This window comes from Malaclemys terrapin, chromosome 14, assembly GCF_027887155.1.
Source record: "Malaclemys terrapin pileata isolate rMalTer1 chromosome 14, rMalTer1.hap1, whole genome shotgun sequence".
NCBI lineage: Eukaryota > Metazoa > Chordata > Testudines > Emydidae > Malaclemys > Malaclemys terrapin.
In genome coordinates, this window is record NC_071518.1 from 24,624,571 (window position 1) to 24,645,355 (window position 20,785).

The following is a 20,785-nucleotide window of genomic DNA, read 5'->3' on the forward strand; positions in this document are numbered from 1 at the left end:
ATAGATTGCACTCCCATTCAAATCAATGGAAAGATCCCAAAAGACTTCAATGGGAGCTAAATAAGGTCCTATGGCAAGTTGGAGATTCTGTGCAGTTGCCATAGTTAGCTTTAGGACCCAGGCATTGGCACCCCCAACCTTGCAAAAAACACAGGATTATTACTGATGACAAGTAATCAAGACCTCCGTTTCACATATCATCTGAAAAGAACAGCCTATGTCAGAGACAATCCCATTCTCAAGATGCTGCTAAGGCAACAAATGCCAGATGAATGATTCAGTCCTCGAGATTTCTTTTTTACTCAGCAAAGTAATGTAGCAATATATCAGGCAGTATTAAATGAGTGAATACTTTTATCTTAATTGACCTGAATCAACTGAAAGGATAATTTCCTTTTCTGGTTTACATGCTGCTATTTATAACTGTAAAAGATAAAACAAAGCTCGGAGGAAAATTTTAGACTCCTAGATTAATCCTGAGAATTCTGAATCCTCCAGAACCTTATTGTTTCTCTAATTATTTTAGAAGACAATTGTGACCTAACACTTCCATTTACTTTCCTCTAAAAGAAAGTTATTTTTTTTATATGAAGATGGGAGCTAAAATATCCAGAATTGAAGAATTCAAGAAATACAAATCTGGTTATTAAGTATTTTCAGGCAATTCAGAGGGAGGGCCTAGAATTGAAATAAGAGGTGTACAAAAGACAGAGTTACATCTGAAAATACACACTGTAGTCGTGCATCTCAGAAAGTAAATGTTTTCCATTGAAGTCAGTTATTTTAAACAGGCACAGCTACATTTAAAAAACATTGCATTCAACTCCCTCCCCCCCCTTTCCCTCCCCCCCTCGTCATTTAGCAGTCATTAGCTTTAGGTTACTGCTTTGACGATTAGTACATGGATGCTGCAGTACATTTATTTAGATTTCAATGCACTTTAAAGTGCATTCATTTACAATGATTTGCTTCAGCTACCAACCTTAGCAGTCATCATATCATATGGAATTCCACCCAGCTAGTCTTTGTCTCTCCTTACTACTTGCCATCTGTGACCATACATCGATTTGGAAAGCAGAAAACCTATATGTTTAAGTGAAGAAAATTGTCTTGTTTGCGATTCCTGTATAGATCAGCAGGTTAAATGCTTTTATCCACACCTTTCTTTAAAAGGACACATCATTTTATAATAAACAGTTTAAAATTGAAGTAATTTTCCCTATGTTTTACTTTTCCAATTGACAAATTTCCATTTCCTCTCCTCCTTGTGGTTCAATGAAACTGATATTAACATACTTTTTTCCTTTTAATCATGTACCAGTATTGAAAATATCAGCAGGGTTTGGGAATCTTTTGTGTTAGTAAATCTTTACTCCACTCTATTGGCTAGTTCTGCAGCAAGGCCGCATTAGCTATTCTTCACCATAAAAGAATAATGGAATCTTTTTAAAAAGCATTTTGATAAGACTTTCTCCGAGACTATCAATATTAAGGGAGGTCTAACCTGAGATCTAAGATACTTGACTGTATACCTTGAAATAGCCTCATCTTGACTAACACTGAGTGAAAGGTGCAAAAAAATGTGAAGTGTCATTTAATGTTTCACAAAGACTACCATAGCTAGGAGAGAGTCAATTTAGTAGCTATGTTACTCCTGGGGGAATTTTGCACCAAAAATTAAAAATTCTGCACACAGTATTTTCAAATTCCGCAAAATTCTGCATATTTTATTTGCTAACACAATGTAATCACACCAGTTTCAATTATTTTTGGTCATTTATTTCAAAATACCTGTCAGCAAATATGTCTGTAACAATACAGACAACAAAAAAGATTCAGGAAATGTTTTTTGATAAAGATTCCTTACTGGGCATATTTATACAGAACTCTGAGTAATAATTCATGTAAACTACAATACAGAACCGTATTTCCCGCACCCCTCAGAAGCAGTGCAAAGGCTGGGGGGAGTCAGGGGTAATGGAGGAGATGAGGGAGAGGGAAGTAATTGCTGGGAAGGAGCCTGGGTTTGAACTTGAAGGGTTGTTGAGTATGGGTGGGAACAGTATGGAACAGCTTTTGAGGGGGGAGGAGACAGAAACGGGGGGGGGGGGATTGTTAGGGAGCTTCCCCCATGCAGACCCCTAGCCTCTCCCATTCAGTCAGGCACAGCTGCCCCTGTCCCCCTGCACCTCCCCCCCCCCCATGTGTCCTTGCACCTCCTGTCTACATGTTCCTCCACTCCCCCCATCCCCATGGGGCCCTGCACCCCATCCCCATGGGTTTTTGTGCTCCCATTCAACCCCCCCCCATGTGGCCCTGCATCCCTCCCCCATCACCATTATCTGTAGTAACTTAGAGCCCTCCCCATCTAGTGTCCATCACCAGCCATTGGAGATATTTGCTGCTAACCGTTGCAGATCAGCTACACGCATTGTAGGCAGCCTCATCATCCTATCTCCTCCCATAAACTTATCAAGTGCAGTCTTGAAGCCAGTTAGGTTTTTGCCCCCACTACTTCTCTTGGAAGGCTCTTCCAGAACTTCACTCCTCTGACAGTTTGAAACCTTCGTCTAACTTGAAGCCTAAACTTATTGATAGCTAATTTATATCTATTTGTTCTTGTGTCAACACTGGCACTTGACAAGTTTCTACAGATTCATATTGATCAACATTCAGATGTGAATGTTGCTGCTAGAAACTGAACACTCAAATGACTGACTACAAAAATATAATTTCAACTCTGATAACAGGTACCAGTTTAAGATAACAGAGTGACTCTGTTCATTCTAGTACGCAGTGTTGTTGTAGCCTTGTTGGTCCCAGGATATTAGAGACACAAGGTGGGTGAGGTAATATCTTTTGTTGGTCCAATAGAAAATAATCTCACCCACCTTGTCTCTGTTATTTCTAGAAATACAAACTAAAGAGAATCTAATGGTTTGCCTGCACCCTAGAATACCTGTGTTCTCTCCTTAGCAATAACAAGAAAAGGGAAAGGGTGGGAAAGATCCTTACAGTGCCACTGAAACAGAGGAGGACCAGTGGGCCATAGCCTTCCCACTTTTTGAAAGTGGACAGGCCTGGATACCTTTCCCCCACGGCAGACCCTGCCCACTTCCCTTCCTCTTCCCCCCGGGAGGCCTCAACCCCTGATCAGGCCAGCAGCTGGTGGAGCCTGGCTGGGAAGACTGGGCAGTTGTGGGAGCCACATAGACCCTCCACCTGCTTGCGGTACACGAGTGGGCTGGGAGCAATCCCTGGCCCATGTCCCGGTCTCTGTACTAAGGAGAGTTCATATGGAACACGAGTCACCACGCAAGGTGATCCTGAGAAAGGAACCGCTTTGCTTCCATGCTTAACCCCATTAAATCTATAAAATGGGCAACCAGAACGACTGATCAAAATAACTGTCCAGAACCATCTTCAAAATGAGTAACAATTCTTAAATTAAAAGGAAAATAAGATCACAACACCTTAAATAAGTCCTGTTACAAATGTACTTAATTTCCAATTCAATAAAATATCAGAATATCAATTTATTAAAAGGTTAAGATGAACTATACATATGTAAACTGTAATATAGTTGAAAAATCTGAAATATATTTAGTTTTAAAAAGAAAATCATTCTTTCGGAAAGTATTTAAAATATTGCATTTCTGGGCAGCAAATCTAACGAAGTGCTCTGGAAATGGTGCATTCTCTCTGTGCATTCATCAAGCATTAGACTCCAAGGCATAAAGAACTAAAACATTGCTTCTTGCTGATGTGTAGATACACAAAAGTCTGTGAGCCCCAAAACAGCAGCACAGTTTTAACAGGGAAAAGCAATGGTCCTGGTTTATGAAGACAATATGCCTCCCGGGAGTCCATGACACCTTGGAAATATGCTAGCCAAACTGCATACATTTAAGTCAGATTGTGCTGATGAGTTAGAGAATAAGTCTTTGATTGATAATTTTTCTGTTTATTTCCGCCAAGGCCACTGAAAACACGAAAGCCTTTTCATCTGAAAGGTTAGCATACATGTCAACTTCTTTTTCTTGTTTCTCTGTAGAAGAAGAAGAAAAGACACTATGAAACAAAAGCTTTTCTCCAGCTCCTGTATCAGAAGTTCGTATACAAGTTACACAGATATTAAATTATTATAATATGGGACAACATTAGTATTGAAAAGTGGTATTAAAGACAAGCAGCTCCCGTCAGGGAAAAGAAGTGACCGAATCAACAGTCTGAAAATATGACACAAATGCCTAGTCTTCAGTGACAAGAAAAGATGACTCAGCCTAACATCATATGAATGATTCCAAACACCCAAATGAGAGAGCAGTTAATGCTGCCTAATGCATCTTCCTCCAGGGGAAAGACAACTCTCTACATGTTACATTTAAATAGCACCTTTCATGACAGGCCAAACAATGTATTACAAAACGAAGGTTTCAAAACCAGTAAGAAGCAGGATAGTCCTTTCCCTGTAGTATAGGTAGGAGAGTGAGATGCTGAAAGGTTAAGTAAATTGTCCAGGATCACTGAGCAGATTAGGAGTTTCAGACTTCCAGTACTTCAGGAACACCAGCCTTTTCCTGACATGGGACATATTAATACTCCAGGGAGCCTGCTTCACGAAAACTTATGCCCATGTAAATTTGTTAGTCTCTAAGGCGCCACAAGTACTCCTCGTTCTTTTTGCTGATACGGACTAACATGGCTACCACTGTGAAACAGAATAAAATGTATTTGAAGTACTCCCTTTTCACCACGAACAGTCATTTGGAATTCAAATGACTAAAAAATTAATTTCACAAAATTACTGTCATTTAACTGTCTTAACCAAGCGAACATATTTTCTAAGATGTTTTCAAATAAATAGCTGTTCCCATGGAAATAGTTTTGAAGAACTTATTGAAAAACATTTCTAGACGATCCTACTATAAAGCAGAATCAATCATCAATGCAGAACTTGTAAGCTGTACCCATTCTTACTGCAGTTTCATCCTTCTCAGCAATAACTATTGCACATTTTATAGCTGGTTGACCTTTTCCTACATGCTATGCATAGCCTCTGATTTAGAAAAACAATTTAATATCCTATTAAAACCTTCCTCATCTGAAGACAGTCTGACTCAGTTCTCTAGTATTCACACTTGAGACTTCTCTACAGGCACGCACAACTATTTTTGTAAGACACCAGAAACAAGAAGAAATCTTTTGCTGCCAAAATAGAAAATTACACACAGCAATATTTCAGCACACCAAAATAACTATTAGCTAGGATAGTTCTCTTTATCTTATAGTGAAGGGTCAAAACTGTGTAAGGCCTAGAACACCACCTCAGCAGCAATCAGAAAAGATTTGTTTAAATGCTGAAGACATACATATCAATGAAACAGCAACACACCCCCTTTGCGTGGTCTAGCAATGTGTTCTCTTCAAACACAAGAACCATTTCTAGAACCAAAATTCCAGTGAGTTTTGGATTAAAAAAAAAAAAAAAAAACCACACACACACCACGCAACCCACCAGTGAAATCACTATGAAAAAGCAGTTCTTTTGTTTTTACAACGAAGACAAAATATCTAAGTTTGAAAAAACCTAAGAGGGCCTATTGCATAATATGGACTAATGTCCATTCTCCCCCAGAAACTCGGATATAAGGTTTCGAAGTTACAAAAGCACAGAAAAACAGACCAGCATGGTAAGCTTCCAAAAGTGCTTTTTACACTCAAGTAATTTTAAATGAAAGTTCTGGATGTTCTAAAAGAGCAAATTTTCCCTTACATATTTCTTCCCCAAATCTGCCCCTGCTTGTTTTCAGACTTCCCGTGAACATCTGATTTGTGGGAAGCAGGGGAGGGGGAGGAGCAGGGGGCGGAGCATTCAGGGGAAGGGAGGAGGGGGAAGTGAGCTAGGGGCGGGGTGGACAGCTGCGGGGCCCTCTTAGGCGCGGGGCCCGATTTAGCGGAATCGGCTGAATCGGCCTAAAGCTGGCCCCGGTTCCAAGGGGCACAGCCACAAAGCTGCACAGTAAAGGCCTGGGATCTACTTAGAGATGTGCATATTTGATGCCTTACAGTGTTGTTAAGTACGGAGACTAGGACAGATCCAACACAAGATAAATTGAGAGTGGGTTTTTAAAAGTTGCATAAGTTACTTAGGAACATTAATTTCATTAAAAGATAACAGGACTTGTACTCCCAAGTGACCACTTTTGAAAACCCCCACCCTCTATTATTACTACTACTACCAGCAAAAAGAAGAACAGGAGTACTTGTGGCACCTTAGAGACTTGCGGATACAGACTAACACGGCTGCTACTCTGAAACCTACTACTACCAGAAGAATGATATAAGACAGGTCATAATAGTTTGTCAAGAAGCTCTTGCTATTTCTGTCCAATTTTGTCCAATTGCTCCTTAGCAAACCTGACTGTATTCATTATTTTCTTTGACAATTAAGCAGAGCAGCCTAATTTGTCACTGCAGCGTATAAGGAGTTGGCATGTGTTTTCCTCAAACTCAAGAAATACTATAAAATCGTTAACACCAATTCCTTTGGCACCCTCATTTGGAGCACCCTTATCTTGTCTGAAGTACCATGTGAACCAAGAGCATCTGAAGAGAACTAGCTGTGAGATGTTCAACACACACTCAGTATTAAGGAGAGTGTGAATCTCTGACATAACCTAGTATCCTACTTCTAGCAGTGACTTACACTGGCTGCTTCAGAGAAAAATGAATCAATGTGGTCAACTGTGTAAAGGTTCATTATGGAGACAGTAAGAAGAAGGAAATCCTCTGATCCCTGCAGACAATCTGCTTATGCCTAGAAGCCTATGAAGGACCACTGGATCTTATCAGAAGCAGATGTTTGCAACAGTTCTTGCTTCTCTGAAGGAAATGAGTTAGCCTGCCCATACATAACGTTACCCAAGAGTTGGTCTCGATAGGAAAACTAACAGTCACTACAGCATGAAACATTTTTTCTTCCTTCTCATAGACCGTAAGGTCACAAGGGACCATCACGATCATCTAGTTTGACCTCCTGCACATTGCAGCAGGCCACAGAACCTCACCCACCCACTTGTGTAATAGACCCCCAGCCTCAACTGAGTTACTCAAGTCATGATTTAAAGATTTCAAGTCACAGAGACTCCACTATTGAACTAAGGCTATGTCTACACAGCACTGTTGTAAGGTGGGCAGTGTAACTACTATTTGTTGCCGGGAGAGAGCTCTCCAGGAGACAAAATAAAACCACCCCAAGAGAGGGGCAGTAGCTTCATAACCAGGAGAGTGTCTCCCGCTGCCGAAGCACTGTCCATACCAGAGCTTTTAGTCGTTAAAACTTTTGTCATTCAGGGTGTGTTTTTTTCATACCTCTGAGCGACAAAAGTTTTGGGTTAATGACAGCACACCACTAAAAAAAAAACCCCAAAACAAAAATAACTTCCCCCAAATAGGTTTTCTAATTCTCATACCTCTTTCTTCCTCATGCTTTTTGGCTGAGGCACTCTTAGGTCTTCCTCGTCCCCGTCTGCTATGATCTGAATGGCTGTTAGATCTGGACCTTTTTCTGTTTTCTAAGTCTTTATTTACTGCAGAATTTATCTTCTCTCGCTTAACTCTCTCTGTTCGTCTCCTTTTGGCCTCACTCTTGTTTTCTGTATAAATGAATAAAGAGAACATTTTAGGGTTGCTTTCATATCTTTGTAGTTACTCAGTCTCAGCTCTTTCCCCACTCCACCTCTTTCCTTAGATCTCTTAACAAGAGTGATTAGTTCCTGCACAGTAGTCACCTCTCAAGCAATTCACAACACTCGACTGCATCTGCACAACATCCTCTGAGCTGAGTTGAGCAAATTGTTTCAGGCAAAGGCACAGACATACCCCATTTTTTTGATCACAAAGATCAAGTCTTAATTATGATGACACTTATGTAGCATTTTGCAACAAATAAGGAGCATCTATTAGCAACACAGTGCATAGGAAATGCTTAGTTCTTAAGTCAGTGAAACTAACTGCCTGGATCAGTTTTCAAATGTTCCTGATGTATCACTTCTGATGTGCTGAAAGTCACTGCTCTCATTTCAGGTGTTCCCAAATACTATTAAGAAATGGATAAAGAGGCAAACACTAAATCTTCATTTTTTGTTTTGCCATCACTCCTGAAACCATTCTCATATTATACAATTCAGCATAAGACACCAATTCAACTGTACACTCAGTATTTACTACAGCAGCACCTAGAGGCTCCAACTACCATCAGGTACCATTGTGTTCGGGGCTGTAAAGAGACAGGCTGTGGCTACACTTCCGAGCTTACAGCAGCACTGCTAGTGCAGATGCTTTAAGTGGATGGGAGAGAGCTGTCCTGTCAATTTAATTACTCCAGCCCCGGTGGTGGTGGTGCTAGTAACTATGTTGGCGGGAGAAGCTCTCCCATTGACATAGCCTTGTGCACACCAGTGCTTAGGTCAATGTAACTTACATCACTCGGGGGGGGGGGGTGGCTTATTCACACCTCTTAGTGAGGGAACTTATACCGACTTAAGCTGTAGTGTGTTCACAGCCTTAGTCAAGCTGCCTTCACACTTTTCACGTGCTAGTTTTGGGGAAAAGCTTCCAAATTTTGCACCCAAGAGTTTTTGGTATTTATCTGTTGGTCCTCATTCTACTACTTTCCTTTTGTCCCACCTCCCAATTTACTGTAGACTAGACATATGCCACAGCTAGATGGCAGGATATAGCTTGTGAATATATTAGACAGGAGAGCCAGATGTATTCTCTTTCACACTGGAATTACACAAGAGCCTTGCATAATCATAATAAAGCCTTTAATGCATCTAACTGGGTTGGTAACTAGTTTCATTTATCAACCATTAGCTAAAGAATAGAAAAAACACCAATCACACCTTCCAAAACAAGTTCCACAATCATTCGCCCACTGCCTCCAGCTTGCAACAATCAACATGTCTGACATCACTTTATATTTTCCTAAAGTTGACAACTTGAACATTTTCTCTTCAGATTAAATTAATTATTCTGATCCTGTAAATCTTGTACGTGAAGAACTTCTACAATTCTAAACCAGATTATTTTGGGATCTTCCCTGAAGGGGATTTGTTCTGACTAAGGTTCTATTAGTAGTAGGCAAACCATTAATAAAGAACATAAGGGAGAACATGAATCATGCTAGAAAGCATCCAACTCATTCCTTTGCATATACATCAGCAGAAAGCCTTGAATTTGAGAAAATACATTTTTTTATTTTACTGCATACTTTAAAAAGAACGTCTTAAGTAGCTTTTATTTTAAGTTCTTCCAAAATACCATTTGTTATACAAAGCGTTAAATGACATTCTGCTATTTCAGGATTGAGTTAATAAATTCAATGCAGCTCATTAAAAATAAAAAAAAAAATAAAAAGAAGGAAAATAGGAATTTACTTTTGAATAAAACAAGTTTCAGTCACAAAGTGCTATGAAATCTGGCTTCTCTAGACATTTATCTTCCAAGTAGGATTAACAGAAAGCTTTCTGTAGGGAATTATATTTGCATGGTGAATAAGTAAGCAGCTAAAAGATAAACAATGAATAAAATGCCATTATCACCCAAGTAAGGCTGCAAAAACACCACCTTTTGTCTTTCACAGTTTGCGAAAGATTAACTTACATTCAAAGTCTGCCTTGCCCCAGTGTAAAGGAAAGAAGAACTGACAAAAGTCCAAGTTTATAACACAGGAGACCTCACATGCTCTTCATTTTTTTTTTCCCAAAGCAGAAATATGAAAGGGAAAAGCCCCTCAGTAAGATTTACCTGCAGTGGGTGGTGATTTCTCAGCACGTTTGGCATGCAAGAGCTTTCGACTAATAAATATGTAGCCACAAGGGCACGATTTGCATGCAACAGGAACCTGAAAGAAAGTGGGGAAAATAAGATTTTGAAATATCACAAGAGTTCCTCTGTTAAGAAAAAAAATCCCAAATACAAGGCACATGTGACCTCCAAGATATTCTTCACATTTTGATTATACCCCAAACAATATTCCACGTTATTGTGCAGTTCATAAAGTTTCATAACAGGGTGGATTTGATTTAAATCACTAGTTAGGAAGATTCGATTTAATCATGGATTTCTACATAAAAGTGCATTCTTGTTGGTTGTTATAACCTTAATACATATTCTTCACAACTAAGAGATGGATGTAGGTTTCATTTTTAAAATGTACACATTATACATTTTTAAAGTGATTTACTTTGAAAACTTTTCAGATTAGTTTTACAGCAATATCAGAAAATGAATGATTGTTTGGTTATTTCATTTACCAAAGGTAACTGAAAAAGATATTTATGAAGTCATTGGGAGGTGAACTATCTCCAATTCAACAGGTTAATCATTAATATTTGGAGGATTTTCTTGCAATGCTGTATTAGGAGGAGAACATACCAGACAGACTTTTCAAGTGTTATGTATTCTGGATTTTTTCTTCAACAGCAAACATAATATTTTAACAAAACAAGCATATGAATTTTTTATTTTGTTAAACATTCAAGTTTTTTTAAAATCAGATTAGTTTTTGTTAAAATTGTTTAACTAAAATAGTTAAATGAAATAAAAAAAAAAAATCGATTGTCAGCCAGGTCAACATTAGGAACTTAAAATATTGGCAAAAAGAACAGGAGTACTTGTGGCGCCTTAGAGACTAACAAATTTATTAGAGCATAAGCTTTCGTGGACTATAGCCCACTTCTTCGGATGCATGCTCTGAAACCTTAAAATATTGGCTTCTGCAGCTAACTCAGACCTCTGAAACCTTCATTTTCCTGTTTGTTCATAATCTGGAAAAGAAAAACAAGTTTCCTGCTTTTCCGGTCCCAAACGATTTCTCAATTTGGAATGAATTAGTCCAAAGGAAGAAAATATTCTTTCTACACCAGCAGAAGAAGCTACTGCTGTTTAAAGTGAGATGATCACTTCCACAGTCTCTGAATCCAAATGCTAAAGTGACTTCTACCAGTTCACTGGTGTGACTTTCTTTAAAACATCATCATCAAATATATATTTCTTGAATGGTTCTTATTCCCAAACTGGGTCTCTTTTACAGCCTGCTGTAAAACCATTATAGGTTTTCCCTTCTAGTGAGAGAATGGTATGGGAGATCTCAAATCATATGAAGGCTACACTCAGAAATACCTCAAGACTTCTGGAATATGCTGCTCAAACAGTTTCACTTTTGTTTCTACTGCCTGTCCCTCCCTTCTCACATTTATCTCTAGACTTCTTCTCCTTGTCCAGATCTAGTCCACCCCCAACAATCTTCTATTCATTGAACTTTTTGAAACTTTCAAAACATTTTTTCTGTTAACAAGCATGTTATCTCTGGAGATACAAATCCATAGTTTGAGAACTGTAAAACTAAGCATCTTTCTTGGTATCTTCTAGACCAGTGGTTCCCAAACTGGGGTTCGAGAACCCCTGGGGGTTCACAAAATGTTACAGGGGTTCTCGGGAAAAAATTCCCTAATGGCGGACAGAGCTGTCCCTAGGGATCCTGGGCAGCACGGGGCCAGCAGCCCAGAGCCCCTGGAATTCCAAGAGCTAAGAGGATCAAAGTAAGCATATCTATCACACTGAGGAGATTTAAACTTCAAGACTCCTTATAAGAAATAGAAAGGGAGGTGGATATTTTTTGCTGCTTTTAAAATTAAATAGGCAGCTAGTATTGTTTTTAAAATTATTATGACGAACAAGTTTAAGCTTTGTTGTAACATGCGCATCGTTTGTCTGGACTGCTCAAGACCTGAATGCTTGTGTAGGAGGAACTCTGAGTTGGCGCCTTAAATACCTTCATGCTGTTTCACATCTGATACTCCTTGATGAAAGATAGGAGCCTTGTCTTGTAACAGGCTTATTCAAAGTGATAGAAGCTATGAAAGTGAGATCTTGGAAGAGTGTTGCCATTTTCATAATGTAATAAAAATACTGTAATGATAAATAAGAACATAAGAATGGCCCTATTGGGTCAGACCAAGGGTCCATCTAGCCCAGTATCCTGTCTTCCAGCAGTGGCTAGTGCCTCGTGCCTCAGAGGGAATGAGCAGAACAGGTAATCATCAAGTGATCCATCCCCTTTCGCTCATTCCCAGCTTCTGGCAAACAGAGGCCAGGGATACTTAATAATAAATAGTGTGTAATAAGCATGTCATAAAAACAAATTTTGTATTTCCAAGATCACTGCTTTTATAATTTATACTCAGGTAAACGAGAAAATCCCTGGAAATATTCATTTTTAGGAGGAAGTTCGCAAGACTTGACATTTTAGTGATGGGGTTCACAAGTTGTTAAAGTTTGGGAACCACTGTTCTAGACTGAGCACTGAGTCCCATTGGGTAGACAGAAAGAGTAACCTAAATAATCTATACAAAAGCCCCTGGAGCCCCATAAAATTGGGTCCCTAATCCATAAACTATTGGAACTCATTTACAAAACTTTTCTTAAGCATTACATGAATATATTGTCTCATACTATAGAATTAGAATTTATAATCCCTATTTCATGATGAGATATCTTTGAGCTATAATGTATCTTAATTAAAACTATTTTAGATAGGTTTTTTTCCTCAAAAAGCATTTTATCAAAAAATCCGATTTAAATAAAAAAATCGTTGATTTTTATCCACCCATTTCATAATAAGCTTAGGCGTTATAAACACGATTGCAGTGAAACTAAGCTCCAAGAATCCTCATCCAATTCATCCTTCAGCCCAGATAGTTACTAGCAATAAGTTTAAAAATGTGAAAGGTGCAGGGTACTTAATGGAAGCACACTTCAGGCTGTCATAGCGGTTTTGTATTAGTGCTCTGCATCCAAACTCAGTCCCTCCAGACACTTAGAGAGAAGGGAATATTGTTGAGTGATGCCAACTAAAAGCAGATTGGTAAATTCTAAAGGATACCCAGCACTACCCCTATCTGGCTGAATACTTGCAATATTAGGGTTACCATATTTGAACTTTCAAAAAAGAGGACACTCCACCGGGGGGGCAGCCACACCCCCCATCCACTCCCTCCCACTTCCTGCCCCCCCAACCCATCCAAGCCCCCTGCTCCTTGTCCCCTGATCTCCACCCCCGGGACCCCTGCCCCTAACCACCCCCAGGACCCCACCCCATATCTAAGCCTCCCTTCTCCTTGTCCCTGACAGCTCCCTCCTGAGACCCCCTCATCCTAACTGCTCCCCCTAGGATCCCACCCCCTACCTGTCCCCTGACTCCTATCCACACCCCTGCCCCCTGACAGCTCCCGCCCCCAGGAACTCCTGCCCCATCAAACCCCCCCCCGTTCCCTGACTGCCCCCCGAAACCTCCTGCCCCTTCTCCAACCCCCCCAGCCCTCTTATCATGCCGCTCAGACCAGCCTGTCGGGCTCCGCGTGGAGCCAGACATGCTGCTGCGCTCCCCTGCGGAGTGCACAGCCCCCTCCCGAGCGCTGCCGGTGCGGCATGCTGAGGCTGTGGGGGACAGGGGAGCAGGGGAGGGGCTCTGGCTGCTGGAGGCCCCGATGCGAGTGGCTCAATCCGGCTTGGCCGCTCTGTCAGCCGCGCCGCGCTCAGCTTTGGGAGGGAAATCCCGGACCTTTTTCAATTTTTATAAAAGTTCTCCCAGACGGCTATTTAAAACCCCAAAATCCGGATGTGTCCGGGATAATCTGGACGTATGGTAACCCTATCCAATATGGAAGAATTTAGAATGATATGGGAAAGTTCTAGAATGCTCATAGCTACAAGGACAGAAGTGTATTCCTTCCTTATTAAAAAAGGAAACAAAAATTATTTCGTTCAACAATTAAAAAAGAACAGAAAAAGTTACCAAAGCTCATCATCTACATTAAACATTTTGCAAATCATGGCTTTAGAAGCATTGTGCTGCTTTGATTATGTCTGTATCAAGACAAGGTTAGGTAAAGGACTAAAAAACACGGAGGAAACTAACAAAAAGATTTGGAGGAAATTAACATTCAAACAAAACAGTGTTAACGCAGGATACTGCACAGAAGGAAAAAAAAGTCCTGACCATGTCAAAAACATTGAGACAAATCTCTTCAGGTTTGCTGCTGCTTACTAAGACCATGCAATAATGAAAGTATAACACAAGGTTACTGTTTACACTTTACCAGATACACAGGAAACCAATTTCAGTGTGCTTCTAACAGAAGAACAAATGCCATAACCAAACTGGTACATACAAAGAAGAGTTCCACTGCTATACAGACCACACAAACTGTGTTATTGCTTTCTGTAGCATTGCTACATTTTCTGTGCTTCACTTCACAAGTTTATAAGGACATCACATTTAAGAAAAGCATTTTTTCATAACCAAACATGAAGCAAGCAGTGCAATTCTACAAACTGTTCACTTAAATAATAAGCAACGCAGCTCATTCAAAACGCAGTTGGTTATGTTTTTATATTAAAAGTGTGGAACTGAAGAATATCTCAGAATGAATGAATGGCTTGCATTATTTTTATGTTCAACTCATCTTTTTCTGAGTAAACCTGGCAATTATTTAAGTTTTTTATTCTTTGAAAGAAACACAATCCTAGCAGGTACTTTCCTTTTCGTCATTTTTTTTTTCTTAATGTAACCCTCCCCCGCACACACTGTTTTAGAAAGGTGCATTCTCTGTAAAACTGTCCCAAAAGTTTACGAATAAATTTTCATACAAATTTTAATCCTTTTCCATTGTGCAACATCTGATCTCATCCAGACAACTGTAAGGTAGTTCTATTAAAACTTAAAAGTGAAATTCAGCAAGCCCTTGTTTTGCTTAGTTGTTCATGTGCCACATCAAATGGAAACATATATTTTTGAATAGGTCCAAGTGCTTCAGAACCAGTATAGGGAGCACAAGATTTGATCTTTTTGTAGAGCCTACATAAATACTATTTTTAAACAATAAAAGTCTAAGATCATTGGAGGCCAAGTGGGAGTTGGTTTCCTTTGCTGTACTCTTGGGCATCATCATTCTCATGTAATTTAGACTTAGCAATTGAGCACTTCTGTTTATACCTCACACTCTGAGCAGGAGAAACCCCATATGAAATTTTAAAAAATGTAAATTCAAAGTGTTCAAAAATACCATCCTTCTAGAGACAACTGAGCCTATACTATTTCACCAACCCAAAAAATAATTCTCAAAACTTGCTTTCACCAAGTCTTTGATATTATGATATACACGGCTATAATTGTTGTTTTGCACATGTAACCAAGTTTTGAGAAGGCAGAATCAGATGGCTATTGAAAATTTGAATTTTTTTCTATTGTTTCTATCTGTTATACTTCCAAAGAGTGGTAAAATGGACAACTTGAAACCCAAACAATTTCAGAAGAGTTAAGTAGTTTCAGTTGCTGCTTCTACCACCAATACCTCTGCCAATTTTTGTAAATTTCCAATCATTTTTACAAAAATGTCTCTCCCAAATTATTGCATAAAAGACACACACAAACAAAAGGAAGCTGATTACACAAGAGATATACTGATCATATTGAAAATGCTGCCAAATATAGAAATTATTTTTTAAATTTTATGCAATTGTTCAATTATAGTAATCTTAAGTGTCACAATTAAGAGAAATAGGCAAAAAAATTCAGAGCAAGTGTGATTTTTAGACTGATGATTTAATTTTAATGGTAAGACTTTTTGTACACAAGGTTTGGTCCCCCCCAAAATTTGACTAACCTACCAGAGACTGTGTTTGCATTTAATAAGCTGATGGTATTGCAGCACAGTTGTCAGACAAAGAATCAAAATAATACATTTCTTTTTAGATATAGCTGAATGATTGATCATCTGAAGTTATAGTTAAGGCAGCACAAGATTTCCGTTCTACTCTGCTTTTGATCACTCCAATCTCTCTGATATTCACCTTTTCAGACTTAGTCTCTGCCTAAAAGACTATTTTTTGGGGAGGTGGGGGGAGGAGAGCTTAAAGGGAAAATGATACTAGGCGATTTTGAATATAAGTACAGGTTGAATTTTTACATAGTTGCTTTTCAGAGAAATGCTGGGCTCCAACATCTTTGAAAGAAAAGTGCGAAATACGGGTTAAAATGTTGTGAATGCTTACTAATACGTAGTGAAGCTATCCCACAATAATAGTCAGATTTTGCAGGACCATACCCTACCTACTATTCTAAGCCAAATTTTCATTTAATTCATTTGCACAACAACTATTAAAAATTAATCTGTTCTTTGTTTCATCCTATTAACACCATTTGCCTTGGGCTCCTTGATTTACTCCACTATATGGGTTTTACTTTGTTTTAACACCACATATGGTGAGTGGTTCTAAGTGAGCTCTTACACTTAAGGTGTATGCAGTCAATATACTAAATCGCCTCAAGAGTTTGAATTTAACTATTTCCATGAAAGTTCCACACACACACTACTGGCAGCACAGAATTCTGGGAATGTTCCTCAATACCCCTGTTCTGAGAGTAATTGAAAACTAGCAGCACAGCCTGACTGCCCACCAACACCCCAACATGAGAACTTCCTCTATGGAAGGACTGACAGATAGCCGTGGGTGACTATTCTGGGGAATATATAACCTAGCAACTTACATATAAAGCTGTGGGTTCCATTAGTGCTAAGGCAAGAATTTAATTTCTTCTACTGTGTGCCAAGATTTGGCACAAGGGTTCCGGGGCATTGAGAAACAATCAGGCCACACTAGCAGCCTTTGGGCTGGGACAGAATTACATATGCATGTAATTCCATGCTAGCAGCAGGAAGGGCCTAGCACGGAAATTCTATTCAGACACATGCATACCATTTACTTTAGGCTGAAAGAGCAGAATGAAATTAGATTAGCAGCACTTTTTTAAAAACAAAACAAATTACTTACTTGCTCTTATAGCATCATAAGCCCCCAACAATATTAGATTGCAAGAAGGTCCTACACTGAAATACCTTTATTCATTTTACTTTCTTCTTTTATCACCCAGGATGAGAACTGAGCATGTTACTTGCTTCTTCCAGAAACAAAATTTAATGACAAGTTGAACATGTCAGCATTTGCAAGCAATGCTCATACTAAAATTTTTTTTATTAAAGCTAATGTTAAAATTACATAATACACAGGTTAAGGAAATGGTGTCTGTACCTCTGGGTGTAGTGCTTAAATTAGTACAAAATCTGGTTTAAAAATCAGAAAATAAATACAGTATATAATCAGCAGTAACCCAAATTTAGGTGAATACATTTAACGATAGAGTTTAGATATTAGACTCCAAATATTCAGGTATATCACTCATGAAAAGTTATACAGAGTTGGCTGTAGAAAGCAAATATAGGAATCAGTGTAGATTGTCCCTCAGTAATTGAGCATTTAGCATAGGTTGTCCTTTAGTAGATATAATCCATCAGAGAAGTATTTCAGTTGAGAGGCGATATCGCCTCTCATGACTCATAGAATCATAGGACTGGAAGGCACCTGAAAACTTTTATCTCAGTCTTCTCTTCTCCAGACTAAACAAGCCCAATTTTTTCAATCTTCTTTCATACGTCATGTTTTCTAAACCTTTAATCATTTGTGTTGCTCTTCTCTGGACTTTCTCCAATTTGTCCACATCTTTCCTGAAATGTGGCACCCAGAACTGGACACAATACTTTAGCTGAGGCCTAATCAGCATGGAGTAGAGCAGAAGAATTACTTCTCGTGTCTTGCTTACAAAACTTCTGCTAATACATCCCAGAATGATCACTTTTTTTTTTTTTTGCAACAGTGTTACACTGTTGACTCATATTTGGCTTGTGGTCCACTATGGCCCCCAGATCCCTTTCCAAAGCACCCCTTCCTAGGCAGTCATTTCCCATTTTATGTGTGTGCAACTGATTGTTCCTTCCTAAATGGAGTACTTGCATTTATCCTTATTGAATTTCATCCTATTTACTTCAGACCATTTCTCCAGTTTGTCCAGATCATTTTGAATTTTAATTCTATCCTCCAAAACACTTACAGCCCCTCCCATCTTGGTATCGTCCGCAAACTTTGTAACTATGCTTTCTATGCCATTATCTAAATCATTGATGAAGATATTGAACAGAACCAGACCCAGAATTGATCCCTGTGGGACCCCACTTGTTATGCCCTTCCAGCATGACTTTGACCCACTGATAACTATTCTCTGGGAACGGTTTTCCAACCAGTTTTGCACCCACCTTATAGTAGCTCCATCTAGGCTGCATTTCCCTAGTTTGTTTACGAGATGGTCATGAGAGACAGTATCAAAAGCTTTACTAAAGTCAAGATATAAATATGAAAGCATATCCCCAAAAGCCTAGCCTTCCAAACAAGTCTTGAGGATGAACAGAAATGCCTTTAAGCTAACATAAGTCTATTGAAAGTAGAAGCCAGTCATGAGTAAGCAAATCAACAGTTAAAAGAAAAAATTTAAATTGTTTGATATTTTTCTTTATGAAAATAACTAAGACACTGTCTGATAATACAGGCCTAAAAAATAAATTTGTTAGAGTTTTATAGGATCTAATATGAAATAAAATAATATTTTCTAATAATGTTTCTAATTTAAACATTCTCTTGTAGAGCTGTACCATTGTCCCAGTATATTAGGAAAGAGTGAAACTGACTAGTCATTTTCATTGTTCAAAATTAGTGCTATGTAAATGGTAAATAGCATAAATAAGGACAAGTTAGTTTGAAATAAAATGGTAATAATCCAATTTTATCATTTTTGCTACGTAATTTTTAATGTTGTTGCAATACAGTTCATCCACGGGGCAATACACCAGTAACAGTTGATCAACCTGTGTAGCAGTAGCTTACAAAACTCCCTAAAGATTTGAGTCACGCTACACTAGAAGTCCTTTTGATTAAGGTCTCAAGTTGATAAACTGCAGCAAAGGGAGAGAAAACTACTGAATCAGTATTACACATTTGAGAGTACAGTATTAATCATCCAAGGGCAAAGTTGTATTTGTACAGTTAAGATATTAGTAACTTTTAAACAATTTATTAAGTATAAATAATTCTATATTCTTCACAAAAGTCTTCTGCATAATACAACTCTATAATGCTAATAAATATTTCAAAACATTCAGATGGGATTCCACATAAAGACTAGAAAGGCAATGGCCATATTGCACTTAAACACCGGCTAAGAATTAAGCACCGTTTAGAAGTGACTTTATTTTAAACTCAGGAAGCTAGCTCATCTTTTTCACAACTGAATGCATCTGGGCCACAGAGAAACTTCCTGAATTAACCTTGCAAAGGTTCAACATCTAGTCAACGTTGTAACTCAGAAAGTTAAGAGATAACTACTCTAGCTATCAAGAACTGGAGAGTGGACAGAAGCAACAGAGAGCATTTAAAAACATTATGTTCAGTAAGGAAGTCCTTGTTGTGGAACACATCACACAAAGTGACCAGTCTTAAGGCGAGTGGAAGCAGCCTGTGGAAAAAGGCTGTGACCTTCTGAACCCAGTCCAACTAGGTAAGAGGTCAGTCAGGATAAGTACATTGAACATGCCTCTGCCATGCAAGGAGAGGGCAAAACGGACTTTCAATGGGATTAATGAATGATGATGAATTATGAGATTAGAAGCAATTACTGAACAAATAAGACTTTCGTTAAGAAAGGTGAACCAGGTTCTTGTGGTATCAGAATCCCTTTTCCCACCACCTAAGCTACACTGTGTTACTAAGTTTTTCATGCTGAGTGACTTGCACCTCCTCAAAAAAACAGAATCCCATTTTGTAAGTGGATGCAAAGTGCAAAAAAAAAGAGTTGTGGGTTATTTTAAAAATCCCTGTTCCCCAACCTCACTCTCTCCCCCAGCTCTCCTCAGAGCCACTTTTCTCAGCTCCCAGAGCACAACACGCCAGATAAATAGCAAAGTAATAGCATGCCCCTTCCCAAAACAACCTTGCAAACCCTAAAGTGCTGTAGTTATAAACGCATCTGTTCTGAAGGGCGTTTTATTAAATAATGGAGGCGAGCAGGGATTGCAAAAGTGAAACTCCTTTCCCCTACCAACCCCTGGCCTGAGAGACATGCAGGATGTTGCAGAGCTTTGGGGGTAAGGAAAGGAGCACTGCGCGGGGTTCTCCCTTACGGGGGGGTTGAACGGGGGCTTCTCCCGAGGGCGGCTGCCCCTTGCCCAGCGGCAGTCTCACCTGCTGGTCGCACTCCGGGCAGGACTTGGTGGCCATCTTCACTTTCTTGGCCCTACTCGAGGACATGCTCCTTGCTGCTGCTGGGGGAGAGCGGCCACCCCGCCCCCGATGGAACGCGGGGCTGGCCGGCCGGCCGGCCGGCGCGGTGCAGCGCGCGCCACACACCTCACGCGGCCGCCCGGGCAAGTACACTCTCGCCCGCGCGACCTTAGGACCCTGCTCGCGCTCGCGCTCGCGCCCGCGTCCACTGCCGCGAACTCTCGGCCCCAAGCGCTCCCGCGTCACTCTCCTCCCTGCCGTCAGCAAGCCCCACCCCCTACAACCGCAGCTGCCGGGCGGGATTTAACGAGACAGCGCCCGGCCAAGGGATTGGCCCGGGCCTGGCCGACTGTCTCAGGCAAGCGAGCTAATTGGGAGCGGGCCCAGCGGCGCGCGACTCTTACTCTGAGGGAAAGCTGAGCTGGGGGTAGCGGGCGGGGGCACGGAACCGGCCCGGGGCAGTGGGTTCCGATCCAGCCCATTCCCAGGCCCCAGTGGGCAGGGTGCTGGAGCGTGGCCGCCGCTCCCGTGAAGGGGAGCAGGGCAGACA

The 20,785-nt window shown here is 40.0% G+C and overlaps 1 protein-coding gene across 1 annotated transcript; it reads right to left on the bottom strand.

Moving 5' to 3' along the window:
- Positions 1–3,516: 3,516 nt before the first annotated feature.
- On the bottom strand, positions 3,517–20,404 carry C14H16orf87 (chromosome 14 C16orf87 homolog). The gene is made up of 4 exons (XM_054049325.1): positions 20,197–20,404; positions 9,814–9,910; positions 7,476–7,658; positions 3,517–4,048 (listed from the first exon to the last, which is right to left on the bottom strand). Exons 1-4 carry the CDS (start codon positions 20,260–20,262, stop codon positions 3,930–3,932), a joined length of 465 nt encoding a protein of 154 aa, XP_053905300.1. The 5' UTR covers positions 20,263–20,404; the 3' UTR covers positions 3,517–3,929.
- Positions 20,405–20,785: the final 381 nt, after the last annotated feature.

What these genes read in the sequence shown, in the direction of transcription:
- C14H16orf87 (XM_054049325.1), bottom strand. Translation starts at nt 20,262, where the DNA reads ATGTCCTCGAGTAGGGCCAAGAAAGTGAAGATGGCCACCAAGTCCTGC. An exon ending in GCCCGGAGTGCGACCAGCAG is followed by an intron (nt 9,911 to 20,196) that starts GTGAGACTGCCG and finishes ACTTTCTTTCAG; the next exon opens with GTTCCTGTTGCATGCAAATC. An exon ending in GAAATCACCACCCACTGCAG is followed by an intron (nt 7,659 to 9,813) that starts GTAAATCTTACT and finishes TCATTTATACAG; the next exon opens with AAAACAAGAGTGAGGCCAAA.